General features: G+C 50.2%; 11 protein-coding genes across 11 annotated transcripts; 7 read left to right on the forward strand and 4 right to left on the reverse strand.

Moving 5' to 3' along the window:
• Positions 1-278: 278 nt before the first annotated feature.
• On the reverse strand, positions 279-1,724 carry I303_101447 (uncharacterized protein; the record flags this gene model as incomplete). The annotated part of the gene is made up of 11 exons (XM_018404815.1): positions 279-372; positions 431-448; positions 512-594; positions 662-797; positions 868-1,015; positions 1,078-1,174; positions 1,222-1,275; positions 1,324-1,341; positions 1,397-1,480; positions 1,545-1,645; positions 1,700-1,724. The coding sequence occupies 11 exons, from the start codon at positions 1,722-1,724 to the stop codon at positions 279-281; spliced, it is 858 nt and encodes a 285-aa protein (XP_018267469.1).
• Positions 1,725-2,041: 317 nt separating this feature from the next.
• Positions 2,042-3,308, forward strand: I303_101448 (uncharacterized protein; the record flags this gene model as incomplete). The annotated part of the gene is made up of 5 exons (XM_018404816.1): positions 2,042-2,247; positions 2,302-2,399; positions 2,456-2,652; positions 2,715-3,152; positions 3,207-3,308. 5 exons carry the CDS (start codon positions 2,042-2,044, stop codon positions 3,306-3,308), a joined length of 1,041 nt encoding a protein of 346 aa, XP_018267470.1.
• Positions 3,309-3,556: 248 nt separating this feature from the next.
• I303_101449 (uncharacterized protein) lies at positions 3,557-4,689 on the forward strand (the record flags this gene model as incomplete). Its single annotated transcript, XM_018404817.1, has 5 exons — positions 3,557-3,836; positions 3,892-4,181; positions 4,240-4,287; positions 4,341-4,430; positions 4,498-4,689. 5 exons carry the CDS (start codon positions 3,557-3,559, stop codon positions 4,687-4,689), a joined length of 900 nt encoding a protein of 299 aa, XP_018267471.1.
• Positions 4,690-4,790: 101 nt separating this feature from the next.
• I303_101450 (uncharacterized protein) lies at positions 4,791-6,759 on the reverse strand (the record flags this gene model as incomplete). The annotated part of the gene is made up of 10 exons (XM_065968343.1): positions 4,791-4,973; positions 5,027-5,110; positions 5,158-5,221; positions 5,266-5,529; positions 5,581-5,788; positions 5,842-5,911; positions 5,964-6,086; positions 6,152-6,241; positions 6,297-6,482; positions 6,538-6,759. The coding sequence occupies 10 exons, from the start codon at positions 6,757-6,759 to the stop codon at positions 4,791-4,793; spliced, it is 1,494 nt and encodes a 497-aa protein (XP_065824415.1).
• A 507-nt stretch (positions 6,760-7,266) lies between these two features.
• On the forward strand, positions 7,267-10,295 carry I303_101451 (uncharacterized protein; the record flags this gene model as incomplete). The annotated part of the gene is made up of 16 exons (XM_018404819.1): positions 7,267-7,300; positions 7,367-7,379; positions 7,442-7,478; positions 7,532-7,604; positions 7,664-7,733; positions 7,784-8,044; positions 8,103-8,208; positions 8,260-8,480; positions 8,537-8,683; positions 8,735-8,849; positions 8,904-8,989; positions 9,038-9,344; positions 9,673-9,795; positions 9,849-9,951; positions 10,005-10,080; positions 10,136-10,295. 16 exons carry the CDS (start codon positions 7,267-7,269, stop codon positions 10,293-10,295), a joined length of 1,932 nt encoding a protein of 643 aa, XP_018267473.1.
• Positions 10,296-10,386: 91 nt separating this feature from the next.
• On the reverse strand, positions 10,387-13,888 carry I303_101452 (uncharacterized protein; the record flags this gene model as incomplete). Its single annotated transcript, XM_065968344.1, has 13 exons — positions 10,387-10,473; positions 10,577-10,592; positions 10,639-10,915; positions 10,973-11,142; positions 11,203-11,220; positions 11,280-11,342; positions 11,400-11,491; positions 11,549-11,599; positions 11,681-11,702; positions 11,762-11,867; positions 12,342-13,167; positions 13,216-13,573; positions 13,626-13,888. The coding sequence occupies 13 exons, from the start codon at positions 13,886-13,888 to the stop codon at positions 10,387-10,389; spliced, it is 2,349 nt and encodes a 782-aa protein (XP_065824416.1).
• A 971-nt stretch (positions 13,889-14,859) lies between these two features.
• On the forward strand, positions 14,860-15,544 carry I303_101453 (uncharacterized protein; the record flags this gene model as incomplete). The annotated part of the gene is made up of 4 exons (XM_018404821.1): positions 14,860-14,937; positions 15,178-15,284; positions 15,344-15,390; positions 15,441-15,544. The coding sequence occupies 4 exons, from the start codon at positions 14,860-14,862 to the stop codon at positions 15,542-15,544; spliced, it is 336 nt and encodes a 111-aa protein (XP_018267475.1).
• A 350-nt stretch (positions 15,545-15,894) lies between these two features.
• I303_101454 (uncharacterized protein) lies at positions 15,895-17,095 on the forward strand (the record flags this gene model as incomplete). The annotated part of the gene is made up of 3 exons (XM_018404822.1): positions 15,895-16,408; positions 16,452-16,696; positions 16,745-17,095. 3 exons carry the CDS (start codon positions 15,895-15,897, stop codon positions 17,093-17,095), a joined length of 1,110 nt encoding a protein of 369 aa, XP_018267476.1.
• An 802-nt stretch (positions 17,096-17,897) lies between these two features.
• Positions 17,898-19,256, forward strand: I303_101455 (uncharacterized protein; the record flags this gene model as incomplete). Its single annotated transcript, XM_018404823.1, has 7 exons — positions 17,898-17,922; positions 17,975-18,117; positions 18,172-18,237; positions 18,287-18,420; positions 18,474-18,707; positions 18,759-18,995; positions 19,052-19,256. The coding sequence occupies 7 exons, from the start codon at positions 17,898-17,900 to the stop codon at positions 19,254-19,256; spliced, it is 1,044 nt and encodes a 347-aa protein (XP_018267477.1).
• A 780-nt stretch (positions 19,257-20,036) lies between these two features.
• Positions 20,037-23,934, forward strand: I303_101456 (uncharacterized protein; the record flags this gene model as incomplete). The annotated part of the gene is made up of 6 exons (XM_018404824.1): positions 20,037-20,648; positions 20,701-20,748; positions 20,810-20,857; positions 20,910-20,954; positions 21,015-21,699; positions 21,782-23,934. The coding sequence occupies 6 exons, from the start codon at positions 20,037-20,039 to the stop codon at positions 23,932-23,934; spliced, it is 3,591 nt and encodes a 1,196-aa protein (XP_018267478.1).
• A 1,317-nt stretch (positions 23,935-25,251) lies between these two features.
• On the reverse strand, positions 25,252-25,788 carry I303_101457 (uncharacterized protein; the record flags this gene model as incomplete). The annotated part of the gene is made up of 4 exons (XM_018404825.1): positions 25,252-25,305; positions 25,387-25,497; positions 25,553-25,670; positions 25,733-25,788. The coding sequence occupies 4 exons, from the start codon at positions 25,786-25,788 to the stop codon at positions 25,252-25,254; spliced, it is 339 nt and encodes a 112-aa protein (XP_018267479.1).
• Positions 25,789-27,973: the final 2,185 nt, after the last annotated feature.

The following is a 27,973-nucleotide window of genomic DNA, read 5'->3' on the forward strand; positions in this document are numbered from 1 at the left end:
TTGATCCGCAAAATCTGAGGTACTTATCAGGCTTGACATATCACCTCATGAGAAAGCGCTATTGTATGGACTGGGACTCCAGGACTCCTCTCAGAAACTTCACGGGTACGCAGAAACACTCTGCGATCCAATCACCCCGTGAGCACAGAATGTCCCCGTAGGAGGGGACAATGCTAATCATAGTGAGGTATATCGAGAACATGCATTGCTTATCTATCGCGAATCGGGGGATAAACAGATTGTGAACATTGCTTCAACGCAATGTAATATAACCGGTCCTACTCCACCGTCTTTGAACCAGCGGCGATAGCGGCCTGAACTTCTTTACTGTCCTTGACTTGCTCCCAGTATGGACGAGGAGCCTCAGCAGCGCTAGACATTCATTTTGTCAGTTGTTGTAATCATGATCAGAGGTACTTATGGAACGCACGCCAGGGTCCTTCCGAATCTATATGGTGGAAGCGCTTTAGCGAACACTCAAGCCATATCTCGCTGGGATAAAGGCACTCACGTCACGCCTCCGAGTCTTGATACCGCTCGTAGTCTCTCGGGGAGAACCTTCATTGGCTCGGCGGGGTCGAAAAGGAAATCCTTCTGTTGCCGATGACCCATTCAAGCTGTCAGCGGCAGCTGTAACCCACACCTTGAAGTAGAGACGTACAGCTTGGAAACAGTTTATCCTGCCCAGAATCACATGACCTGTCACTTTTCCATCATCATTCTTCAGGTCGTACCAGTGTTCCAGCCGGCATTCCATGGAAAAAGCTGATTCCGCGACGTGCGGGGGCTTTACAGTGCTGCACAAAGTATGCGGAGTCAGGGTCGGACGGAGGCAGACTGAAAATAGTCAACATAGAGGCGACTCACCGAGACCTCCTCTTGGTCAGCCCGGAAAGAGCCCATTCTTCGATCCCAGGCGGAGTGTCGATGGAAGTATAGCTGGCTGCTTCCATGAATGTCTCTGATATTATGCTACAGCAGAATTCTCCGGTATCCTTGATGTTCTTGCTCGTGTCTGATGCGGACCGAACGTGATTAGCAGGTCCATTGCGATAGTACAAATTAGTCATTCCTTACCCTTCAGCCCATCCGGATTGGTGGCACTTGCCATGACAGAAACCATTATTGTGGGAGGATTGTGCGAGACCATGTTGAAGTAAGACATGGGTGCGAGCTAAGACAGATCATCAGACCATATATTATACGAGTAATTTAACTCACGTTGCAGACTCCGTCCTCACTCCTCGTGGACATGAAAGCGATCGGTCGGGGTGTCTGAGGTTATATCAGCAGGGAAATTGCCGTGCATTCTGCAGTACCCACAATTCCCGATATCATCAACTGGATGCACATGTCAGCCTTCAGTTTTGGGAAGGGTAAATTTTGTCGGACCTACCTTATACATCGACGACTTTTCGTGCTCTGCCGGATCGATTGTTACCCATTTCGCATTCTCCGCTGCAAAGTCCTTGGAGTATGGCTAGACAAGGTGTATCGTCTGCTCAGCTGCAATCTGCATCATCAGAACAAGTATATTCGCTCACGAGGGTATTCAGACCGCCTCCCGCTTTGAAATCTGGTTGTGGGACTTTGGTCCAAGTGAGCTCGGCATTGGGGTCGAAATCGGGTCGAGCCGCTTCGACTTCTGTTTCGATTGTCAGACAAGTCTGTCCTCCCACGATGCTGCAACCGGACTTACCACTGAAAGGGGGTCTGATGGTCATTTCTAGATAATGTATCGCAGAATCGAAAGGAGGCAAATCTGAATAATCGACAGGATCAAAAACGAGTTGTGGAAACTTCAGTATCGTCCACTTGTTCTAAGATAACAACCGCGATGAACTGATTCCCAAATGTCCGGTGACGCCGGTGAAATGTTATCATCGCCGACATTTGACCGAATCTCGCCAGATAGATGGCACAATTGTCAATCAGCGGCCGGGGTATCCTATCAAGAGTAAGATATATGTGAGATATGCAACAAGAATTGTTGTCGCTTACTTTGACTCTACGACAGAGACCAGCAAGCAGATAGAGCAAGATGACGATTTCAGCAAAGACAAACGGCAGCGCGTCCTCAACCGGTCCTGAGCAACCACCCCCCGCTTACACGATAACCGTAAAAGACGATTCGCAAGATAAACTATTGGCAGATATCCCGAATGTGCACGCTAAGCCGCTGTGGAAGCAGATGAGCGTGCTTGTGCCTCCCAGACCCAAGCCTAAAGCGATCGCTCACAAATGGGAGTGAGTGGAAGAATATATCGAATGTGCTTCATCACTGACGGCGCTGAGCTGCAGATACAAAGCGGTCAGACCTCATTTGGTCAGAGCTGGTCAGCTCGTATCGGAGCATGAGGCGGAGAGAAGGGTGCTCATGCTGATCAACCCGGAGATGGGTGAGCAGGATAATGTATCGCTGTCAGGCTCAGATTACTTACGGATATCTGGTCAGATTCGCCTTACACAACCGACACTCTGTACGCTGGGCTGCAATTGGTGTTACCTGGAGAGACCGCACCTGCACACAGACATACCGCTTTCGCAGTGCGATTCATTGTGGAGGGTAATGGCGGATTCACCGCTGTCCATGGTGAAAGGATCAAAATGACTCGTGGCGATTTTATCCTAACGCCTTACTGGTGCTGGCATGTGAGTGCTTGGTTTCGGAGATAGCTTTGTATTCGAGCTCATAAGTTTGTTCATCGGTGTAGGACCACGGGAACGACGGTGTAGCCGACCCGATGATATGGCTCGACGGATTAGATCTGCCTCAATACCAGCATTTCCCAGTACATTTCGCTCAACATTATTCTGAGCCTCGATACCCCGCTGAAGATTCGCCCGTCAGCCCGATCCTTTTCCCTTGGGTCGACATGCACAAGGCGCTGAAAGAGGCAAAGGGAGATCACGCCATCGTTAGATATACCAGTAAACATCCAGGAAAAGAAGGTCAGGAGGTCAGTAATCGACTAGGTGCTCAGTGCGAACGCATCAATTCGGGTACAGCAACGGAGGTCAGGCAAGAGACGGCAAGTTCGGTGTATCATGTGATAGACGGTACAGGCAAGAGTGTGATTGGTGAGAAGACTATTGAGTGGGTGAAAGGTGACACGTTCACAGTACCCAGCTGGGAGCCGTACAAGCATATTGTGAGTCGCTTGGGTGTGCACGGCATGACAATCTCGTTAAATGGTTGCATACAGGCCGACGAGGAGACGTATCTGTTCCGCTTCGACGACAAGCCGATGCTGCAACTCTTGGGTTTCTATCGAAGTGCTGAGGAGGATTTCTTCAACGCTGTGTAGTTCTGTAGCTATATCTGTATGACTTGGTGTTCTATGCATACCTATGACTGTGTTGCGGAATCGAGAGACAGCTTGGATCGCCGGTGAATAACACGTAAACAAAACACCGGTCGGACCGGCAGGCATACCGACATGTCGTGATCCGTCTATTCCGGCTCGTCATCCGCTGTTTAGATATATGAGGTAGATCAGATATGAGCTTTGATACTTGTACGCATCCATTCATGTTTGCAAGATCCTTGGTCAGAATGTCGCCCGTTTCGTGGTCCCGCTTGATCCGATTCATCCCTTCCGGATCTTCTTCACCCGTTTATGGAGAACCGGTCGCGTCGGATTATACCGATATCGGCGCACTCGCAGATGTTGGAAAATTGGAGGCTAAAATCGTCAAGACGGATGGGTCTGGTCCATTGAGCGAGACGGCTGTAGTCACAGTTGAGGTTGTCAAGGTCGGCTCTCTCCTTGGACCTCTGAGTCTAGACACTTGTACCGATATCAAGTGTATCGGCTTGAACTACAAGAAGCATAGTGAGCGAAGACCGACTTTCTGCATATGAGCTCCGCTAAGACAAATGGTATGCAGTCCAAGAAGGCGGACGCAGCCCTCCTCCGTTGCCTCAGCTGTTCATCAAGCCTGTAACTTCTTTGGGGGACTACAACGAAGCGGTCGAGATACCCAAATGCGCCCAGGAGGGAGAAGCGGATTATGAGGCGGAGCTAGTGATAGTCATCGGTAAAGATGCCAAAAACGTATCGAAGGAGGATGCGCTGGACTACGTAGCAGGTTATACAGTTGGAGATGATGTTAGTACGCGGAAATGGCAGAGAAACCCGGAAAGAGTCGGCGGAGTACCTCAATGGGCATTTTCAAAGGTATGCGACCGTGTTGCGTCTTGACCAGAAGCGAGGAACTAAGAGATCGACCTCATAGGGATTCGATAAATTTGCTCCGTTGGGTCCTGCTATTGTGTCCACTAAGGTATGTGTAAATCCTCTGACAATATCCTGACCTGAGCTAATACCTGTGGGCAGCTTATCCCTGACCCATCGAAGCTGGACATCAAGTTGACAGTCAATGGAGATCTACGACAAGAGTCTCCTACATCGGACCTACTCTTCAACGTGAGTAGGTTATGACCTGGTCAGGGAGATATGAGGAACATTGACTGATCAGTATGGATTTTCGAAGGTACCGTTCATCATCTCCTTCTTGTCCCAAGGCACGACACTTCGAAGGGGAACAGTGATTATGACGGGAACACCCTCCGGTGTGGGTTGTACGGGGCCCGAGGAAAAATGGAGACCACTAGTTGATGGGGACAAGGTCGAAGTGACCATCTCGGAGATCGGAACGCTTAGACATACTATCAAGTACGAGTAGGCAAATTCTCGAACGTTTGACTTCCTCCGAATATATGAATGCATAGATATGACCGACTCACTTAATCAGCGGATACAAGGTCTAACTTCCGATAATGCTGTCTACAGCTTCGCCTCGCGCAAATGTGACGAGCCAGCCTCGGCCTCATCCTTGTCCCACTCCGGATCTAGGTGCTTCTCCAATCGCTCTTTAGTTACTTCAAAGCATTGGGGCAAGCCAATCTCCTCCCAGGTTGCACCTTGTACTAACTTGGCCAACGCAGGGGCGCATGTGAAGATACGGGCCTGATAGGTGGAAGAGCGTTAGAATTGATAGACCTCCTGCAACGAAGACCCACCATCCCGTGACCATTATGCCCCGCACACATCCATTGACCTTTCTTATTCGGCACAGCTCCGATGAACGGTACTTGATCCGCGCTCTGCGAATTTGTCAGCCAATATCTATGCAGTTTAGTCTTCCACTTACCCTTGCGATGATACCGCTCCAAGCGTAATCGTAGAGCACTTTTGATCCGTGTTCGGGCTCATCCCTATCCCGCTTTAGCGATATTCGTAGGCACGGATGACTTACCACTCGAAACCCTCTGTACCCAGCTTCTTTACAGCTTCCGTAACCGGTTCAAAATTCATCAGACTATCATCTATCCTCCGCCTTTGATCTTCCCCAACGTATTCTAGCAGCTTGTGTTGATTCGGTGCGGCACCGCCAAAGAGCAAGATCCCATCGCTTGTGGGTCTCGCATTGATCGTGTACATGCCGCTGGGGTAGACGACGGCGTAGGAGTTCTGTAGGGATTTTGATCCGGCGAAGGTTGACGGGGGGAGTACTTTGTTGCACCTGACTTGGATTTAAGCGATAGTAGTGTAATAAGGGGGACATGTTACTCACATATGTGGACATGGCTTAATCGCTCCTTTAGTTTCAGGTAATAATGCTCCAGCATATGCGTTGGTAGCGTGGATCACGACTGGTGTTCTGATATTCCCGCGATCCGTATGCACAGTCCAATCATCCGCTGATCCAGATACCTTGGTCACCGGCGTCCATGTCTGGAGGTTCAATCCGAGTTCGAGCGATTGCTTGTTGATGTGGGCGACTGGAGCGAGAATCAGCGAAGAACTGTGGCCTTAATCGATCCGAGACACTCACTCAGCTTCCACGGATGTAAGCTGGAAGCATCCCAAGCATACACGGATTTCGCTCCTTTGATTCTCGATACCTAAACCGACATTAACTTGACCATCGCGCAACATCTAGCGAGTACGACCCACCTTCTCAGCCTGAGCGGGATCCGACGTAACCTCAATCTTGGACACGTCACCACCGGCAGCTTTATAGTCCGATAGAGTCTTCTTGGCTACAGCCGCGACATCATCGGTCATGAGGACATCAAGCTATGCGGGAGGTGAGGATCAGTTTATCCCTCGTATATACTTTTGTCATGCATGGCGCAGCTCACCGTTTTCCCTACCCAGAGATCGCAGTCTACGTTATGCTTTCGCACATAAGACACTAGACCTTCCCACGTCTGCTGCTCGTTCTTCAAAATCTGCAAATGATGATCAACCCAGTGTGCTCTGAGCGAAAATCTAGGACCAACTCACTTTGATAGCCTCCTCCGCACCGAAAGCATTCGCATACTTGGTGAAACCTCGCCATTGATCGGGCTTGCAATGTCCAGCGTTTCTCCCCGTCGCCCCAGAACACAATTCTCTGGCTTCTAGTAAGACGACTGACTTGGGTGGGTTGGGACTTTGAAGGAGTGATAAAGCGGTCAACGAGCCGGTTGCCTAGTGATCAGAAAATGAGCGATTGCGAACCTATCGAAGGGAGGACAATACTCACTCCCGAGCCTATGATGACTACATCTGCTGTTTGAGGCAGATCTGTGGTTGAACGATGATTGAGAAGAGGGTTATTTCTGACCGTTTGCAGCCATATGGACAAGCTCATCCCCGATTCCAACGGTCTACCGGTCTTTACTGGCTTTCCATCGAGCGCATTACTTCGTCCTGTTCCTTCGTCTTCTACCGGAGGCAAAGCTTTGTCGAGGTTCTTGACGTGCATGCTATATCGATTAGTCTAACTCTTCATGTGAAGATTGAGATCAGAAAGAGCGAATCTGTCCAAGACTTGATCGTCGTATTTATCATCTTGGTCGATATCGCAATCTGTCCGCCTTTCGGTCCATAGTCCGTCGGGTATGTCCGAATCATCGTAGCGTGCATATTGCGCGTACCTTGCGCTTACGCTTGTATCGGCGTCCAGAGCTCTCAAAGGGCAGGACCAGCGTGGACAAGGGTAACTAGGCAAAGGATTTCGTAGGTGGTGATATGAATGTAGAAGAGGTATGTCGTTGAGGACAACAGCGATGCAAGAAGAGGATGTAAAAGCAATGGCATGGTGAACATATTACGTAATGAAAAACCCGCGCTCGGTCTCACCTGTTTTCCCTGTTGTCGACGCTCGGCGTATCGGGATGAACGGATCCATCATCATCAACACAATCTTGCACCTCTTCCACACCGAGTGATACATCGGCACCGAGCTGCCGACCAACAAGAGGCAGCGGAGATGGGTCCGAGTGCCCCACCTGCACCAGACAGGCGTGAGCTGGACCAAGAATCATCGGGTAGCTTATTTCGCTAACCAACTTAGGAATTCTTCGACTTAGGTCCACTCGCCAAGTAAGCCGAGGGTCAGCTGATCATCGATGAGAAGCAGGAACATGCTGACGCATCCAGTGTAGAGGATCAGCTTGTGAAGGTTGTAAGCTGAGAAAGGTGGTGAGTCATCCTTCAGCATGTACCACCTGTTCAGCGCTGACGTTGAGAGGTAGCGATGCGGAGCCGAGAAGCCTACCTGTTTGAACTGTGCCCGGCATGGTAAGAAGTGTGATTATCCTGAGCCCAGTACGTAATGACTTGGATGACTCCTGCCTGATGAGAATTGCTGATCACTGTTGTGACAGAATCCGGTCGTAATGCCAGACCGTCGGACGCAGGGGGTTCGGGTGTCTCGCAGGATGTCTTGCTGCCCAGGTATGTGTGCAGTAATCCAATGATCAATCGCTAGCTCAGTGGTATCATAGCGTCCAATCGACAATTCCAACACTCAATCTTGATCAGCCGGTCGCACCCTTGACTTCGTCACAGCCGCATCGAATGCAACCCTCCTCAGCACATGTACCGCATATTCAATCATTTCATCCCTCCTCCGGCACCGAAGGGGATCAGCCGTTGCCAGATCTTGACTTCTCATGGTTGCTAGATATACCAGATATGGCGGTCGGACTTGGCGATGGTCAGCAACAGGATCTTCCAGAGCTGGACGCGGCGGCCAGAGAGCATTCGTGAGTGAAACGGATTGGGAACTTGACTGACGGACTGTAGCTACTGGTTATACTTTAGCAACCAAACAGCGTCCGGGCTAGAGATGAATATCGCTCGTTTCTACGAACGCCTCTCATCCGCGGATCAATCGAGCCAGGTCCATCCCTCTTTGCTCAGTGCCATGGTACGTGCATATTCCCTTTGTCATCCCGAGCTCACCCTTCGCCTCACGCAGTTCCTCACCATCTGCCGAGCGTCACCTATCGAAGCGGTTCGTCGGCGTGAAGATACCTTCTTCAAAGAGACGGAGGCGGGTATTTTCGATTCACTGAAGAACCCAGCCAGTCTAGTTTCACATCTACTGGACCTCACGCGGGCGGCTACACTGCTCTCAGAATGGCTGTGGACGGAAGCGAGAGAAGCGGAGGCTGTCGTGATGACCAGTGTCGCCTGCCGGTGAGTCTGGGCTCTGGGCTGGGGCATCGGATCGCGAAGCGCTGACATTCCCCCAGATTCGCAGATGCAGCATGCCTAGATCAATTACACCCAGACCTGATCATGGAAAAACCGGACAAGGTGCGCCTCCGTCGGCAGCGTAGACCTCTAGATGGGAACTGGCCGAGGGATCATGTGGAATTAGCGGATAGCATATATGCCTTGTGAGTTGCGGTCTCGTTTAGGTGCTTCAAGTACGCTGAAACCTTTTGCAGTTGGTCTGTCATCTTGCTGGACTTTACCGCAGGAGTGGCTGCGAGTATGCCAGCCCACTTTAGTGCGAGAAAGATACGGACGCCGTTGCCGAGGGCATGGAGTACCTATGTTGACGTGAGCGTGATGTACTTCGTGGAGGACTGAGTCGCAGGCTGATCAACGAAGTAGCAACCTTCCCCACAACCTGATCGGTATATCCATGAGCTTTTCCTGGAATATCCCATCCCAACAGGCGGTCCCATACAGTGTGACTTGTGAGTATTTTCCATCCCCCGAATGACACTGACATGTTGCCTTCGCAGTGCTTATCTGATTCAAGCGATCGTCCTTCTCCATTCAGCCTGCCAGCGACTTTATGAAGAGAGTCTGGAAGCTCCAGCTCCTTCTGGTCCTCGGTCATCTCCTTTTAATCTATCTCACACATCTCCCCATAGCCACTCCCACGCATCCCCTCATGGCCTATCTCACTCATCTCCCGCGTCGACGAAACGAGACACGCACCTTCTGTCCACGATCGAGCGATTCGCTGCGCAGATACCACCTCATTTGAAGTCAATGTACACGGAATTGGAAGGGATTAAAGTGATGTCGCCGGCGGCTATGACCTTGGTAAGTGAATCTTCGGTCAGCTTTACCTCTTATCCAATCTCCCCTTATTGGAGCAATATCTTCCATCGGGCCGTGAGCATTCTCGTACCTACACTTCCACCCCTCTTGATCGTGGTGTGACCGGATTTGTCGATCACATTCGCTGCATCGTCATTCCTACTCATGCAGATCTTTGCCTTTTCTGTCAATCTCTCACTCTGTCGCGGCTGCCTACTTGTCATTGGACACTTGACAAAGTTCGGTCCACCACTCACGACCTTCAGATATGCTTTTCCTATACTATACTCGCCGGTCGTCAATGCTCACGCCTCGCGCTCTACTTTCTCAGCACTTCGTCCTTTGCGGGGCTCGGATGTATACGATGGATACCAACAGCTTCGAAACTTCCAATGATGCGGCAATATATCAAGCGAGAAGGATGGTAGATATAATCAGAATGATGGGCCCGGTGGTGAGCTACACTGGGCTAAGTCAGGGGTATTTGACTGACAGTATATCGGTCAGGACCTGAATATGATGAGCATATCCATCTACCTGTTATGGTGTCTAGCCACGCATCTACTCCTGCGTGAGATCAAGAGGTTGACGATCCAAGGCGATACGATCTGTAAGTTGTTTTGAGTAGGTCTTCGTGCTATGCTCACGGCTAGTCCCACAAAGCTGTCGTTCCCCTCGAGGCGGACGTCGATTTTGTGATCCACACTCTGACGGTTTTGAGCATTCGCTCGCCGCTGCTGTGAGTGTTCTTACCTACAGAGTCCAAACACGAGGCTGATGCGCGGCTATGCAAGTCACCTCGAGGTACAAGCGCTGCTGGAGGCTAAACAGTTGAGCGTCAACGAGATCGCGCCTTCCACCGCTTCGACTATAAATAGGGATGATCAAACACCCGCATCTCAGGGTCCGTCGACTGGCCAGACTACGGACACTGCAAATACATTCGGCGAATAGGTTGGAAGGTCTACGCAACTGATGCAAATCGATATACGCAAAGTCCTTCGCAACTGAATATTGATCCCGGAATCTTGGTCTTCTTAGAATTTCAGAATAAAGTTCGGCCATCCAGCAGACCCGGATGCGCACAAATGTAGATGAATAGCAATACAAGCTGATCCAAAGTCAGCTCGGACTACAGGAGCGAAACTCACCATCAGGGAAGCGTCCATCGCGATGAAGAGGTTCTGATCAGCGTATGCTCCCGGATGTTCTGGACTGAAGCCTAGCAATTCCACCGCTCGATATAGCGATCTGACAGGGGTTAGCTGATATCATGCAGACGAGGAGCTGATCTCACCTTGCAAGAATAAGCAGATTGGACGTTACTAAAGCTAAGATAACTGAAGCCGAGCGTCTAGTTCCGGTGAAGCGAACGTCCAATGAAGCGGAAGTGTTTGGCGATACTCCCGACGAAGGCGATTTGTCACTGATCGTAGCGGAAGAGGATCTGCTTCTCCTCCATCTGAACATCGAAGTCCACGCTAACAGGTCAAATTGTCGTTGGACCTCCTTTGCCATGGACCATCGCCAGATGAACTCGATCAAGAGCGCTGAAAATATAATCGTCACAACGACTATGCAGTGGATCATCATCAGCGGCTTTTTTCCTGCTGGTGTATCGATCGACCCACTCTGCGCGATCACACCAACAGCCATAACATGCAATCCTCTCCTCATCCCATCGCCTGTGGTAGCGGTTCCAACCATCCCACCGCCGATGCATTGAATCAATAAGCACAAGAAATCCGTGAATGTGAACAGCTTGGAGAATGAAGTCGGCGTGAGTGAGCTGTATTGTGAGCTGCAAATTCTCAATGGTCAAAACGCTTCCGCCTGATCAATTATGCAGAACTTTACTTACCCGGTGATTGTCACAAGGCTGATAATTCCATAATTCACTCAGCTTCTTTATCGTCAATCGTGCAAGGCATCACTCACTTGCCGAGAAGTATGTAATTCGCAGCCGAGAAGAATGTCGGAGCGATGATCAGGCAGACGATTCTGAAGGTTGGACGGAAAATCAGACGGGATCATCTCGCTCATTCGATTTCGTCTTACTGCATGATGAATCCCTGCGTATTACTATCCCATATCCCGCCTGCCTCTGGCTGCCAAACTGTAGTCTTCGCACTCCAGTACCGTCCGCCCCACTGAATATAACAATATCAGCGTGAAGTTTGATTATTCGGGCGCAAGGGGAAACTCACCCCGATAGACTCGAGGATCGCACCGGCGCAGAGTGTATAAATAGTCCACCACTTCCGCCAGTATACGCCAAAGAGTATATGCGAGACTATTCGTGTCAGCTATGGACGAGGGAAAGCCGACTTACCGGTCACGAAGCAGAACAGGGCAAGGAATCTGGCGTGATCATGTCAATCGTCTTGCTTGCACCTCGAGCGAATCAGAGAATCACTCACACATATGTAGAGGTCTCGTTGACCAAGTAATCATAGTTTGAGTACTCGACTTCTCCCGTGAACAGATTAGCAGAACCGATCGCATGGTTGCAAGTCGCGTTTGTACCTGCCGTAGTCTGAGATTAGCTGTTGCTATTGTGATGGGAGAACGCCGCCTTACAGGTTTCCATCGCAAAGCGGATACTACGGTGTTGTTGTATAACAGCTGAAGAAGACGACTTATCTCTTAAAACTGCATGCATAGAGGGACTCATTTAAGTGACTTATATAGCTTACTTGCTCGGCATAAGGGAAAAGGGGTTCAAAATCGGTATTTCCTGAAGCCGAGCTCGGACATGTATACGAAGCCGAGAAGTCACAGCGGGAGTGACGGTGCCGCATTCATTCTTGAAATCAGCCCGAGAAACACACGCGTACGCATCTATGGGAAAAGTCGCAGAGATACCGCTATGCGATGCATGCCGCAAACATCATAATACAACATATCGACGGCGAAATGAGCCAAATGCAGTCTATGGATCTATGTCCCCCGAGTACTCCTGCCTGGTCTACGGCGATACTAGCCCACACTTGTGCTCACTCATCGGGTCTGAGACCCCGTCTAAACCCGTTTTCTGCGCATCCTTCCGCAGCTCGTCGAAGCAAGCGCAAAGCCCCGCGGTCGACTGCCAATGATCCCTTATCCTCTCCTCGAGATTCGCTATATTCAGTCCGACAGGCCGCAGGAAGCCGACTTTCGACTTGGTCATCGACGCCATGTGGGGGAGATTGAACGTTTTGACGAGGCTTGACGGGACGAAGGTTTCATCGTCGTCATTGAAGCTGTGACTATCCTTGGAATAAATCGGCGTGGGTGCTTCTCCGATATTGTGAAGGTCGGAGAGGATATGTATCGGTCGCTCGTACGTCCAGGCTCTGATCGCCCCTTCCACCGGTGTCCCATTCTTGTTTGGCAACTTTACGCCTTTCAGATCCTCACCTAGGACGGAAAAGTGTAAGGTGAGACACAAGGTATGCTGGATGGAGGCGTAGACGAATCCACCGGTGCAAGAAGGGATAGCACCGATGACAGGACTGGGTACGCGAGTGTGTAGAGTTGTATTGAAGTCGGTAGAACCGTCGCTAGCCGAAGGATTATATCTGTCCAGCTTGCGAGCTGATGGTCCCCTCCACAGGTATGTATCCTCCTTAGGTCGCTCTCTACCCGGAAGAACAAACAGATGCGCTAGATTCGTCTCCCCGCCAATGATGTACACGTCTCTAAACAATGGAGCAGGGTCGGGCAGCGGAATCCCGGTTGCTGGTTCGGTGACTTGATGCAGAGTGATGCTCCAGCTGTGTAGCGTGAGATCAGGAGGAAGGTTGCGTAAGGTGAGACTGATGTCTAAGGCTGAGCCGAGCGAGACCTGCAAGCTGTCAGTTTATCCAAAGATACGGAAGTAGATAGTACTCACGAAGTTCTGGTCCGACCTCAGCAGCAGCTCACTTCCGATTCCAGGTATATCCACCTGATCATCCCATCTCAATGGCGCGCCGTCGTCCAGATAGTGTTTTGGTCCATACACCTGGATATCCTGAGAAGCCAATGCAACTATAGGGTCGCAGGTGATGGGGTGTTGAGGTGCTTCCACCTTCGGGGAGAATCCTCTGAGGAATGACTGCTTGACCTGCTTCCTCATCGTTTTCGTGGAAGAGATGAGGTACGAAGGAGGCTGTTGAGGGATTATAGCGCAAATGGAATGGGCGACTCTGTCAAAATGCGTGATGCGGGAGTACGGGATCTGGCGGTTGATCAGAAGGCTGAACTCGTACCTGCAAGCTGTTCTTAGCGTGGTCGAGCGCTCAGTAGGAACGTCATACCTACGTGTGCGATCCAGCATATACCTGATGATTTCCATGTAAGATAGCCGCCTGATAGTAATCCGTGACCTCGGGCTTCGACCATTTGCCTCCCACTTGATTCCTCTTCTCCATTGTCACCGCAAAGACCACATCTAAGCCAGGTATCACACATCGAGACGGCGCGTACAAGTCCACACTTCCGGATAAGACGAGATTTTCATTTTGTTCTGATAACGTTGAGAGGTAGATTGGGGACTGGTACAGTCGTACTTTCAAGTCGAGCATGATTCTAGTCGTAATCTAAACATCGTGAGGAGCAGAGAACACATCTTGGTGCGAGCGGTCGTATATATGACTGATGTGATATGGAAAACGAAGGAATGTCGCCAAGAAGAATTATCAGTAGAACCGTGAATTTTAACCGTTTTGCAGATCCGAACCCTCGGGACGGAGTAACCACGGTGATGAATACTGTTAAATGGCTGAGTTAGAAAGACGCTTTCGTTGATATACACGAAGCCAAGCGGTCGCCTAGCATGAGTACCTCTTCCTGCTTGCTACGGGTTATTGGAAACCACGGGCCAACGGTGGTGCTGGGATGCATGTTGAGCATGCGGAAATTGAATGTTATTCTCTGCCGGCGAGAATCTGTCGGTGTATAATGGTTTTTGTAACATGGCCCTGCGGCCAAATCATCGTGAGGACTCCGTGCGCGTCGATTGTGAGTCCACAGACATGGTCTGCAGATACCTTTTTGAGGCTGAAGTATGTAACATGGTTGTCGAACACAGAGAAACAGCCCTTGAAGATGTTAGCAGCAAAATACCAAAATCAACGATGATCTCATGCGGCCACTCCCGCCATGCTTTCCTCCCGATCCGATCCAACCAACACCCCAACGGCATCTCGATCAGGCGATGGGTATCGTCACTTCAATGATCTAATGTGCCTCCCTTAAACCTGTTATCAGATCGATCACGAATCGCGTTGTTTACACCAGTCATATACCGTTATCCCTCGTCACAATCGGCATCAGCAGCGCGATCATCCTGAGAAATGCTGCAATCGCAGATCCAAAGCCGGTCTCCATTGCGATCTAATGACGCCAGATGACGCGATGGTGAGAACATTACTTTGGTTTGTTTGGTTCGCGAGGTGAAATGGCTGGCGGATGATAGGTATATAAGGGGGTTGAGGAGGATAGAGGGGATCGACTGTTTTTTTTCATCACAACCAATAATCTGAAACAATACACAATGTCAACCGAACCAGGACACGCTAACCAAGAGACCCACACCAAGTTGGACGGAAGTCCCGACGGGAGATTCAAGGAGGTGAGTATTGATGCACTAGCTGTTCTACATCATCACTGGGGTTCGGGGTCACATCTTCGACAAATCTTATGCTCTCATCACTTTTGTCTTTCTTCGATGTCATCTCACTGTCTCGCTTACTTCTCATCGAGAGTCGATTTCGACAATCTATCTGCTTAATTCCAACTCAGGGTGACCTGCCTATTGCTTTTCTTCAGAGCTCGTTGCATCAATCGGCTATATGCTGACCTTTATTCACAGCACGGCGGAGGATCTCACGGCAACCAAGGTGCTTCGTACGAGGAGATCGGAGATGGTACATCCAGCTTAGTCACCGAGGGTACTGGAGAGGACACTGGTGTTTACAAGTGAGTGAAGTGCAAATCTCCTTTCTACGAACTACACCAGGCTGACTTATATATGACAGGCCCAGCGAGCATGGAGGCCAGAAGAAGGACGGAGGTAGCGACGACAGTACGTTCATTATTCCATGAAACACTTGCCATGCTGATCTCCCACTTCAGGAGTCAGCTCCGAGCACGGCTTCGGCGGGGACAGAGAAAGAGCGTCTGCGGAAGGTCAGAAAGGTGGATCTGCCAGCTACGATAACGGTGGTTTGACTCAGTAAATATGCGTTGTACAGAAGTGTCGAATGTAAAAAGTTGAGAAGGTCATTTTATTGCTGCAATCATGAGGTCTGGCGCACGCTTAGCATATTTGTGAAGAATCCCATGCAACGAGGGATTTCTTGCTGGCATCATCATCATAATGCCTGCCTGTTTTCGCTTTGATCTCACGTGCACCGTTTTGATCTCAGGTGCACACGGTCCGGCGGGACATGTCCGGCAACCGGCCAAAATGACCTGCTGCACATGTGACTTGGGTCAACTCGCACCATCCATCTACTCTCTTCTGTATTTGTATAATGCATGGAGCGATATGTAGTCACAACAGGCTCCTTCGCTAAAGACAATCGAAATGATCGACTACAAATACCTGACAGAAGAGGACCGCGCTCACTTTCTCGAACGTGGTTGGATCCAAGTTCCCAACGCGGTCAACCCACAATACCTGGACCCCTGGATGGAGAATCTGTGGGTCCGATTGGGTGAAGATCCAAACGATCCCTCAACGTGGAAAGAGGAATATTTGAAGATGCCCCGCCATCGCGAAGTACCCTATGAAGAATACTGTACTCCCGAAGCGTGGGGAAAGCTGTGCGAGATCGTTGGAGGAGAAAATAGGATGCATCCTTATCGAGAGAGATACGCAGGAGATCAGTTTATCATCAACTTTGGTTCAGACAAGTATGATGGTTTACATGAGAAAGGAGAGAAGCCCGACCCGCAACAAGCAACGGGGTACCACATCGACAACGACTGGTATCGGCAATTCCTCGATAGTGCAGGTAACGCCCTCACGCTTATCTTCTTGTACACGGATGTGTTGGAGAACGGAGGTGGAACATTCCTCGTTGAAGATGCGATTCCAGGTGAGTCATCTGCCGTCTTGTATCAAGCTGAATATTGGTTCAGGCGTCTGCAAATATCTTGAGGACCACCCGGAGGGTCTGGATCACCCCTATGACGAACTTGTTCAACATGCATATCAGTGCAAGAAGTTTACGCAGATCGTCGGTAAGAAGGGGGACTTGTTCATCACTCATCAACTCCTGCCGCACTCCCATGCGCCAAACTACCGTCGTTACGCAAGAGTGATCACGAACCCGCATATCAATATGAGGGAGAATCATAATCTGGATCGAGCTGATGGTGACTACGTGAGTTGTTCCTTCTATTTTCCCTTTTTCCCGCTGACATCCCGGTAGAATCTCTGCGAGCAAGTCATTCTCAAAGCCCTTGGACGCGATCATGTTTCATTCACTCCGACTCGCGACCGCTTGATCCAATATCCCCGAACCGCGTTCTTCAAAGTTGCAAGAGTCAAAGAAGAGCTCGCTCGGATGCAAGCGGACTTTGAGGCGAAAGGTCTGGACCCGGAATCGGTGGATAGTGTATATCTCAGAGGAGAGAATGCTGTGCAAGAGCACAAGAAGCGGAATGGGTATGATAAAGAATGGGGACCTAACGGGGTGATACAAAAAGGTACGGGGATAGGTGTCGAGGTGAGAGCGGTTCACGATGACGACACAGTCATCCCAAGTCCGGTTGTGCAGTAGCGCGCAATATGGAAAGAGGCTGGTCCAGTATCTTCGGAACATGTAACTCTAATGATGTCAAAGAAGAGGAGGTATGAACGGTTTTGGTTGTGACCATCTCGGGGCTTCAAATTACCAACCTTCGACATCTTCTGCTTGTCGTGATCTCAGTGATAAGGACATCTTTCCGTCAAGAACAACAGCTATTGAAGAAAGTGTACCAATGACGGATTGCGCTAATGACCGGGTAACGTGAAATGCGGAAGAAGATTATTGCTCATTTACCAGGCAGTGAACACCCGCTCCGCGATTCGAAATTCGCGGAAACAAAGATAAGATCGAATCGAAAATCATGCCTCCTTCGGCGGCCCGTTGTTGAGCAGCGGCAACTTGGCTCTGCGAAATTATCCGTGATACCCTTATCATATCTCCGGTACATGACGACAAGTGGGTTTCTAGAGAGTGTTCGTCCGCGATATCGAGGGTACCTCAGCGATATGTTACGGCATTGATCCCTTGGCGGTCGTCTGAGATCCAGGCACTCGAGGTAATCGTGACATTTAGCGTGTTTGTGCCGTCTCTAAGCCCTAGATGTAGATCTAGGAGATAGGTGAGCTTGAAACTAGCTCGAGATCGTCTGCATCCAACGATCCGCCCCAAACGGAAATGCGGAGTGCCGAGGAGGCACTTTAGGCGGTGCTGGTGGAGAGAAGGGCGACGTTGTTGCTCGCAATGCAGCCATAAATATGGCTCTGCGCTGTTCTCGGACGCGGTTCAGCATGTGACGAGCTTGAGTTTGACTACTGAACGAGATATCTGCACAATGTCGACTGATAAATTGACCTTTTGTGAGTCAAATTGACCTAGTCGACGCTTTCGGCTGACAATTTGCGTGTGAAGTATTCAACTGGAAGAATGTGGCATACCACCTCCCCGTGTATCTCGCTCAATCTCGAGGGTACTTCAAAGAACAGGGACTGCAGGTCGCTTTGTTAAGTCCTCAGGATCCCTCGGATGTGACTGAGATCATTGGTTCAGGCAAAGTGGGTCCAGTCTTTTCGTTGAGATAATTCACCCTTGCTGATTAGCGGTGTCAGATCGACATGGGCGCGAAAGCGATGATCCATACGATCGCTGGCAAAGCAAATGGTTTCCCGATCAAGGTTAGTCAATAGAGCCTTCTATGTGGTATAAAGCTCATATACCTTGTAGTCGGTCGGAACCATGATGGACGAGCCCTTCACCGGTCTCATCTACCTCAAAGAATCAGGTATCAGCCGGTTCGAAGATATTAAAGGCAGAAAGATAGGATATGTCGGCCATTTCGGGTTGATCCAATTGAACGAGTGAGTCATGCTAGCACCCGTGGGCATCATGGTGCTGACCAAGAGACTGATAGATTAACTCAATACTTCGGCCTCACCCCCAACGACTTTACCGCTGTGCGATGCGGCATGAACATCACTCAAGCCATCAAGGAAGGCACGATCGACGCTGGTATCGGGTTAGAGAATGTCCAGATGGTCGAGTTGGAGGAATGGATGAAATCGCAAGGTAAAAATCCGGACGACGTGAAAATGCTACGGATCGACGAGTTGGCGGAACTGGGATGTTGCTGTTTCTGTTCTATCCTGTGAGTCTCTCTTGTTTGGTCTCCAACGAGTCAGCCACTGATTCATCTCAGGTACATCGTCAACGAGAAGTATCTTGAGAAAAACCCAGAGAAAATCCGAAAGTTCATCGTAGCCGTTAAAAAGGCTGCCGACGCTCTGATCGAGAACCCGAAACAAGCTTGGGAGGAGTACAAACAATTCTGCCCCGAAATGGATACCCCGATTCAAGAGAAGATCTTCGAGAGGTCATTCATATACATGAGCAAGGACGTCGCGAACGTTCCTCGAGATTGGACCAAAGTCACCAAGTGGGTGACGATCATCCGTTTGTGTTGGAGTAAAGCTGATTATGCGATCAACCTAGTTATTGCAAACGATTGGGCATCGTCTCCAACGATTTCAAGCCCAATTACACAAACGACTTCCTATCGTGGTCACCAGATGCCGAGGTCGCAGATCCTGATGCAAAGCAGAAAGAAGTAGCCGCTTATCAAAGACAAGTCGCAACAGGTCAGACTTCGGTTTTGGCCAGAGTAAAGGACGCTCAACCGATTTTGGCCGCTGCTTAATCGCAAAGAAAGCGAAGATTGGATCGGACAACAACGCTGTATGAATATCAGACTGATTCCGATGGATATAGCATTCATGGTACACTGAGACTGACGGCAGATATGCTTACGACTTCGTCGTTGTCGAGACCCTCATCAGGAATGCGATGGGTCGTGCGTTGAGGGGTTGTTTATGATCATGCATCATAAAACTGAAGTGCCATGAGGGTGCCATAGCGTCCGAGAGCTTTCCTTGGGACTTGGATTCCCCAAGGGCCCACGATGAATCTCGGTCCAAATAGGACTCATACTTTCATGTCGCTATTCACGATCACAGCGCCAGGAGATCTTCGAAATGAGACTCTGTTACTTATGCATTCATCCGACCTGACATTCAGTAAGAATTGTTGGGTTTAAAGGAATAAACCCGCTGACTGGCATACAACGACGTTTAGCAACCGCAACACAAGGATAAAGATGACATGAGTCTTGCTATAAATCATGACATATGACAAGAGATTGTCAGCTCTTCTCGCGAAGATGAAGGAGAGGAAAAAGGAGATGGACATGAGGATGATCCGGAGAGGGTTTGATGCATAGTGGGGTGGTTGTCCACGTCAACTCCAGTCAGACGCAGGCGCATAACTCATCCTTGGGTGTCAGTGCGTCGACCTCAAGTTTACCACTACAACGCCCACACAATATCCCCTCAACAATTCATCATCTACATGCTTCCTCATCTCTTATTTCCCGCTCTCAACTATCTTCCATTCAAATACATGCGGACCTGCATACCCCATCATGTGGAGAGCAAGAATCGAATACATCAAAGAACACCCCGATGAAGTTTCCACCCCGCTTCAAACTCCTCCGCCGCTCGATGATCTCAATCCCTCCATCGACATAGCCAGCTTAGCCCGACGTCTTCAGCGACTGAATGATGTAACTACAAAAGCGGGGGATGTGGGAAACGGTGGAGCTAGAGGCGATGTGACACAGGAGGATATGGTCGTGGACGAGGAGCCGGAGGATGGTGAAAGGCTCGAGGAAATTAATGGCGCCCCGCCTACAGACTCCACGTCAAACTCAAACACTCCGCTCACTATTCTTCCTTCCTCTTGTTCTGTTCCTCCTATCACACTTCAACAATCTTCGAATCTCGCTGTCACAAATCCTCAAGCTCACCACAATCCTCAGCCGTTGATCTCTTCTTCCTTTACCTTGCCTAACACTGCTACAGCCCGCAGGGACTATCCGGCTCCCAAACGCGTTCGATGGGATCTCAGTGACAGAGTTGCGACTCCATCCGCCCAACCAGCGAAAGCAGCGCCCGTAGTATCAATCCTTCGAGGTGCTAGAATTAAGGGAAATGACGATGAGCTCGGTTCTAGCTCTTACCCTTCTGGCTCATCGGTAAGCAATAGCTACTCGCCGTCACTTTGTCCCTGCTAACCTAACATTCCAGCACCATACGCGAACGGAAGAAGCCGTAGTCTCGTCCTCCATTGCCAAGGTAAGCTATCTAGACAATGTAGAAGACATGGTCAGCTTATATTACCCATCTTGTATCACAGACTCAGCTCAACAAGTCATCTAGCACCCAAGTTCGCCCTCAAGCTACGGTGGGTGTCTCCGTAAACAACGTAGGTAGTGACTTAGTCTCACCTTTCGTAGATTGTGACCGGACCCGCGTCAAACGCTCAAGCTGGACCATTAAGGGTGAGCGAAGGTTCGACCTTCATACAGTTGTCGATGTATGAGCTGAAATCCCGTATCTAGATATCCACCACTGCACCCTCCGGCTCTGTTAGCTTCCCTACACTTGCTCACGCTAAGTCTACCATTCACATCGACGCCCACTATGTCCATTCCCTAGGCTTGGCCGCACAAATTGAAGCTCAAACGTCCAGGGCGTCAAGGAAACAGAAGGACCACAAGAACCTGGTCATATACGGGAACTCTCATTCTACTCCTCCCACAATGTTTGAGATTCTTAGGATGACTGTGAAGGAGTACGGCACTCAAGCAACCGCCAAAGCCTTGGTCGATGCTCGGGAATTAGTGTGGCAAGCGCAGTACGCCGGTGGGACCTTCAGCCTCAAGATCCAGCTGCGAACCAAGTTAGTGCAAGGACTCGAGACTTATCTTCGCCGCATTAAATTTTGGGAATATCCTGCGCTGCCTTGGGATATGGTTGCAAAAGAGCTGTGGAATAGGCAACAGGATCAACAGCGACGAAAGGAGAACAAGCTCAAGATCTTCAGTCCTCAAGTTCTCGCATCTGCCTGGTTTATGAGTATGGTAGAGACGAACGGCGGAACACCACATCTCCCTCATCCAGCGATTGGAAGACAACTCCACCGGTATATTTGGCGTTTGGAGTGTGAAGCTGTGGGCCGAGCTGTCGTGGCGTTGTACAACAGAGTGGGTGGAGAAGTAGAGGTACATGTAAAGAAAGGGGCTGGTGCGTTGCGATCTTCCCTATCTTCCAACTCGCTTGATCACTCATAGTGGTCCCTTCTGACAATCGGATATCACTCCTTCAGCCACCGCTGCGAAAAACGCACCAGCTGTTCCCGACAAGACCACGTCAAGTACAGCCAAGCCCGCGACGTCCGATAGCGCTTTACCCGACAAACTTACCTCCGCCTCAACGAAGCTCGTTGCTCCAGCTTCATCTGACAAACCTACCTCTGATAAATTTACCTTCGACAAATCTACCGCCGAAAAAGCTACGTCCGGTAAACCTACCTGCGACAAAGCTACCGCCGCTAGTTCCGCCCCGACGAAGCCTGCTGATCGCGCCAAACCTCCTCCCGCTACTGCCGCCCCGACAATGCCCGTCTCACGGGACGAATTCCCCGCCGAAATGTTTGAGACCTGGGCATACCTCGAAGATGATGACCTCCCCATCACATTCGACATCTCCTCCGGATGCGCCGCGGCTCATGGGCTCGACGACCCCTGCGACATCGCCGAGGCATGGGCAGGTGAACCCACAACTCCGCCCGATGAGAACGGCTACCCTGTCTTCTATCTCCCTCCCAACCCATACCACTCGGCGCACGGCGTCTCAAGAAAGCGTAGACTCTTGCCGATTAGATCGGACAGTTCATCGGAAGAAGCGGAGGAGGCGGATCAAGGCGGGGCGAGTGCTGGGCATGCTGGCGTACAAGGTGGACTAGCTGGGGAAAAAACCACAGAACAAAGGAGACCGGAACCCGACACAGACGACTTCCACGAGCTCACACCCTCCGAAATCCTCACCTTCGACCAAGTCGTCTCGATCCCGCCCCCACAAAGCATGACCAGACCCATTCCCGTTCACCCCTACACGGGCATGCCGTTCGACCTTACAACATACGCTCCTGGTCCTCCCGGACTCACTCATATCAGAGCGTATCATTTCTACGAGCAGATCCGCAACCGAGTCCAGAAATCCTATGGCGGCACTGCCATGTTCGACGTTTGGAGGAAATTCTTCAGAAAAGCACCTTCTTTAGGGTGGCTCGCCCGAACATATTTTGAAGTTCGAGAGACGATGATCATTCGCGACTTCGCCGCTGCGCCACTGGACAACGACTTGATGCAATTCCTCGTCGAGCACTACACCAGGATCCTAGACCAGCTCAATTGCGACTGCCTCAACCTTGTGAGAATCGACACTCCTCCGTTAACCCGATTAATCCTCATCCCCGAAGTCGACGCAAGAGTTCCCAAGGATCATCCCTTCTTCACCACAATCCCCCGAGACGGTCACAGCATCGTCCTCCCGGGCTGGCCCTCGGACGACGTCGAGCAGAAATTACAATGTATCGAGTTCGAGATATTGAACGGAGTCGGCAAGGCGATCGAGAACGCAAACAAGCAAGATAAGCCGGAGGACTACGATGCTCAGGACGTGTTGGACATAATCGCCAACTTTATCTTTGTTCCTCCGCCCCAACCTCTTATCTTCAACTTAGCCGCTAGCTTCCCCATCGACGACAAGGCCGTCCAGAAGCAGCTCAGCATTGTTCTCGGTCGGCCGATCGAAATCAAGCACTCTTACACCATGCGATTCTTGTGGGAGAAGATTCTACGCATCGCCGGATCCCCTGGTTTCGCTGCGATTATCTATCTCGCCGCCAGAGGAGCAGTCTTCACTCGAGACTTCCGCCGAGACAATGTTAGGATTGATACAGAGGACAAGATGCGTTTAGTCCAAGCGACGGAGCAGTGTCTCACCGACTTTGACGATCTCGACGACTCGGTGATGCCCATGCGACAAGCTTTCCACGCGACAATGACAGATGTTTCGAATTCTCTGCTCAAAACGCAATTCATCCGCGTGTTGCTGGGCACTTCGACGATCCCCAACATCCCCGTTGATCAGGCCGAACAGAAACGTGTCGAGCTCGAGTTCAAGGTGCTTTATCTCACTCTCCACCTCGCGCTCATCCACTCTGATAAATCGGTTAGTCGATACGACAAGACACAATCGATGCAAGCTGTTCTGAGTCGCGTGGCGGGCTGCAGAGTGGACCACCTCGAGTCCGATCATCCCTTCCGCCTTCTGCGTAACAACGCTGGCGCAGTAACCCTGAGCACTGGGCGCCGGCTCGAGAGGAAGGACAGTGGCGACGTCATGCCCGTGATGCCTGTTAAGGTAGGGGGCAGGACGTGGGGGCCGATCGATGAGTCGCTGGAGTTTGACTAGGATCATTTCGTAGGAGGGATTAGTAGTGATTAAGGGAACTAGCTATGATGACGGAAATCGTATGAACATGCATGCTGTGTATAGATATCTCTGCGGATTTGCTGCCTAAGTGCGTTGTATACAAATTACGGCGATGGCGCCCTCATCTTCTATACGTTGTGTCTGGCGTGAGAGGAACTCGTAGCGCGAGGGGAGGTTTGGAGTAGGATAGAATCGCGGTAGACGGAGCTGTAGAGGGGTTAGAGTGGTCAGAATAGCCAGATCTGTGATAGGTTGCGGTGGTAGAAAGATAAATACACGACTTACAGTCTACCACCTCCCACTTTCCTATATCCCCCTCCGAATTACAGCCTGATCTATTCCAAACGTCCGTCCATGTCCCGTTGTGGATAAGCCGAGAGATAGTGGTGAAATGATGAGGGTATGACGATTTTGGCGGCAGATCTAGCATCGGGTATGGTCAGTCGGGCACTAGGGATGAGGATGAACAACAGAATGACACGACATGAATTTTTGATCACTCACTGTCCCTGTCCGATCCGCATAGAACTCGCTATGTCTTCGAAGAAATTCCTTTCCTCTTTTAAGTTGTATTGCGATTCTCCTCAGGTCTATCCTTCCTTCCAAGAGAGTACCATAATCCATCATACTATCCTCCCAAAGATGTCCAATCCTTCGTTTATAGCGGGCGAGTGGACAAATAATGACGGTGGCGTGGATATCGGAGTCTAGTAACTTGGTTCAACGGGAATGAATCATCCTGTTTTCATGATCAGTACTTGGTGCTTAAACGACCGAAACGATCGGGAAACCCGTCGATGCTCACGAAATACCCCTAACCCGATACGTAAAATCTTATTCTCCCCTCTTGCCCGAATTGAGGGTGATCTTTGTTGTTATACTAATGAGTCGAGACAATCGGTGTGGCTTTCGATTCGTTCGTACCAAGACAAGAGTCAGCGTCGAGGTCAGACATGGATAAGCGAAGAAGCGGCCACAATAGTGGATTTTGGAGCTACGATAATTGATCGACAAGTGAAAAGCCAATGCTGACTTCACTCGGTCGTATCAAAGAAGGCCATTCGCAGCTTGAAATACCACTCACAGCAGGAGCAAGTCCGTATATCTTATCACTCATCCAGAACAACTCATCCCTCTCCGAAGTTTTTCGACGGCATATCCAAAGACGAAGCGAGAGAGGAGTTCCGATATCATGTTACGATAAAGGCGACTATGAGCCCGATAAATCAGGGGGGGTCGATCCTCTATTTGTGGTATATACTCACCTAAGTCAAGTTATGGAGCAGTTGGAGTCCTTTACGAAGGACAAGCCGTGGTGGAAGAGATAAGCCTGTCACGACCAGGATCAACCTGCGATTGGAAGGCGGATCAGCTTTGTGAGACCAAAAAAAAAAGACAGAGTTCGTAGATCTATCGGGACTAACTACTCACGATTGATTCTGCAATTCCCTCAAGCAGACTGGAATGCCCAAGATGCGCTCTGGAGCCGTACCAGTTCGACAGCGTTCGATCTAGGCAACGAAAATCCATTCTGGGTGTTTGCTACGCAGAAGATCTCGCTCAGCTACGACATTACCGGGAGAGAGATGGTGCTCACAGCTTGATCGTCTCGGCGTTTTTTCCACAAATGATTTCCGCACAGTCTTTGTCTGGACAGTATTATCCCATAGGCCTCGATCTCCGTGTCTTTCCAGTGGGCTATCGCTGCGGTGTTTCTGAAAATGACGTCCCTCTTTCTGTCAGCGCCGAGAACGGGATGTAAAGGTAGATCACTCACTCGCAAGCATACTTCATTCCGCACCAACATCCGGCGACGAAATCCACGATTCCCATTTTGAGCTAAGCTATGATGCCGAATTTCTGAGAAACCAATTGATAATTGAAGCCCGACTGCGATCTTCATGACAATAAACATAAGACAAGTTCCGGTTGGCTATGAATCTGAGCCAGTCAGCCCGCGATCGTAGTGTATTCGGCGGGAAACTGAGTTCGTGAAGACTTACTGCCTGATCGTGCACGGCGTAGTCACTTGAGAGATTTTACTTTGGGACGACATTCTCTGAGATCAGACGGTGTGGGAAACCGTGCATCATCGGAGGAAGTGATGCCTGTGAAGATAATACAGTCAACAGGGATCCGAGATACTGGGAAGCTCGGGGGAATTCAGACAATACCAGGAGAGAAAGGACGGGCCGCTGTTTTCCGGAAGACATGAGCTAGACGTACTGTGACATTTCTCGACATACGCGCTATCCCCTCCTATCCTTCGTAGACTGTTTCTTGCGCTGATCTCCTCAGAATCTGCATCCCGGTATCTTGACGAGAGCCACGAAAGTTCACCCTAAATGACTCGGGGTCAGAAATGTTTATCCGGATAAGTGCGGAGAACTTACCTGATATGACCATATGACCGACTTTGCACCTTATCCGTATCAGCCTCAAAGCCCGAATATACTGCTCTTCCGCCCTACGTGAAGAGGACGATATCGGAAGATTCAGATCGAGCGAATGCTGCGAGGAAGCGAGAAGGATCTGTAGGTCAAGGATGAGTCTGAATCACCGGGTTAACGGGATTGAGGTGAAAGTGGGAAAGACGCTTACACGTAAATTCCTCGTCTGGATTACCCTGCCCGTTTCGGTCCAGTAGACCTGGATCGCAGAGGCGGTGATTTGGACATCTCCGGATGGTGTTATCTGCTGGAACAACTTCGATGAGCCACGGCTGTGAGAGGATTGAGGATAATACACGAAGCGAGGCTCTTACCACCGCAATCTCCCGTTTAGGCTATTTGTACGATGTTCTATATCAAGCTATGACTCCGTCGAGACTCAAGGGGCAATTGCTGCATCACTTCTCATCGGAGAAGCGTAGATTTCGTTAGTTCTGAGAGCGATTCACGATGGGTAGTACACTTACAACTTTGTCCACTTGGATCCCAATTCGATTCGTCTGTGGCTATTGACTCGTCGACAAGTCCTTGATCTGCTGGCGATTTCGCGATTGTCGAGAAGATGAACCGCATTATTGCTATATCGAAGAATGAGCCTAGTCGGCCGACCAGCGTGACGAGGCATGGTTGCCGAATCCGAAATGACTTACTTGGCTCATACAATACACCGTCGACGGATTCTTCTTCTACTTTGGCACGATCTCCTCACCGGCCTTGACTCAAACTTCAGGCAACGAACGTGGAACTGTGTGGATTTGTACAGTAAGTATGGATTCATTTTCATTTCCGGATACTTCACACCTCGATGGACGGTCAGAACGCGCAAAGAGGCAGGAGAGGAAATGGGAAACATGGGGAATATCGAGAAATACGATGCTAACACATACCGTGAAGTCCGTTATGAAACCATTTCTCGAAATACCTCCTCCGATTAGTTCACAGATTCTGTTCCAACGACATCTTTGTCGCATTGTGGCTTGATGAATTCGATGATCGCTGTGAGCAAGGCCGGACCGAGGTTGACAAACTAGGGGGGTTAACCCTCACCGGATGAGAGCATGATTCTTTCGGAATACGGAATATGTGGGACGTAAGACGATGCTACTTTCAGCTCGTCAGTGAGACGCTGTCCGGTTTACAGAAAGCAGTAGAATGCCGGAGGCGGAAAGGAATTCCGAGATCTACCGAACAAACGGAAGCTTACAAGGTTGATGGAGGATACCCCTTCGTACTGAATAACCATTCTCACGCCTAGTTCTGCAAAAATAGGGCGACAAAGGGTTAGGGGGTTAGGGGTTAGGGGTTAGGGGTTAGGGGTTAGGGGGTTAGGGGTTAGGGGTTAGGGGTTAGGGGTTAGGGGTTAGGGGTTAGGGGGTTAGGGGGTTAGGGGTTAGGGGTTAGGGGGTTAGGGGTTAGGGGGTTAGGGGTTAGGGGTTAGGGGGTTAGGGGTTAGGGGTTAGGGGTTAGGGGTTAGGGGTTAGGGGTTAGGGGTTAGGGGTTAGGGGTTGGGGGTTAGGGGTTAGGGGTTGGGGGTTAGGGGTTAGGGGGTTAGGGGTTGGGGGTTAGGG

Source organism: Kwoniella dejecticola, chromosome 1 (assembly GCF_000512565.2).
Source record: "Kwoniella dejecticola CBS 10117 chromosome 1, complete sequence".
NCBI lineage: Eukaryota > Fungi > Basidiomycota > Tremellomycetes > Tremellales > Cryptococcaceae > Kwoniella > Kwoniella dejecticola.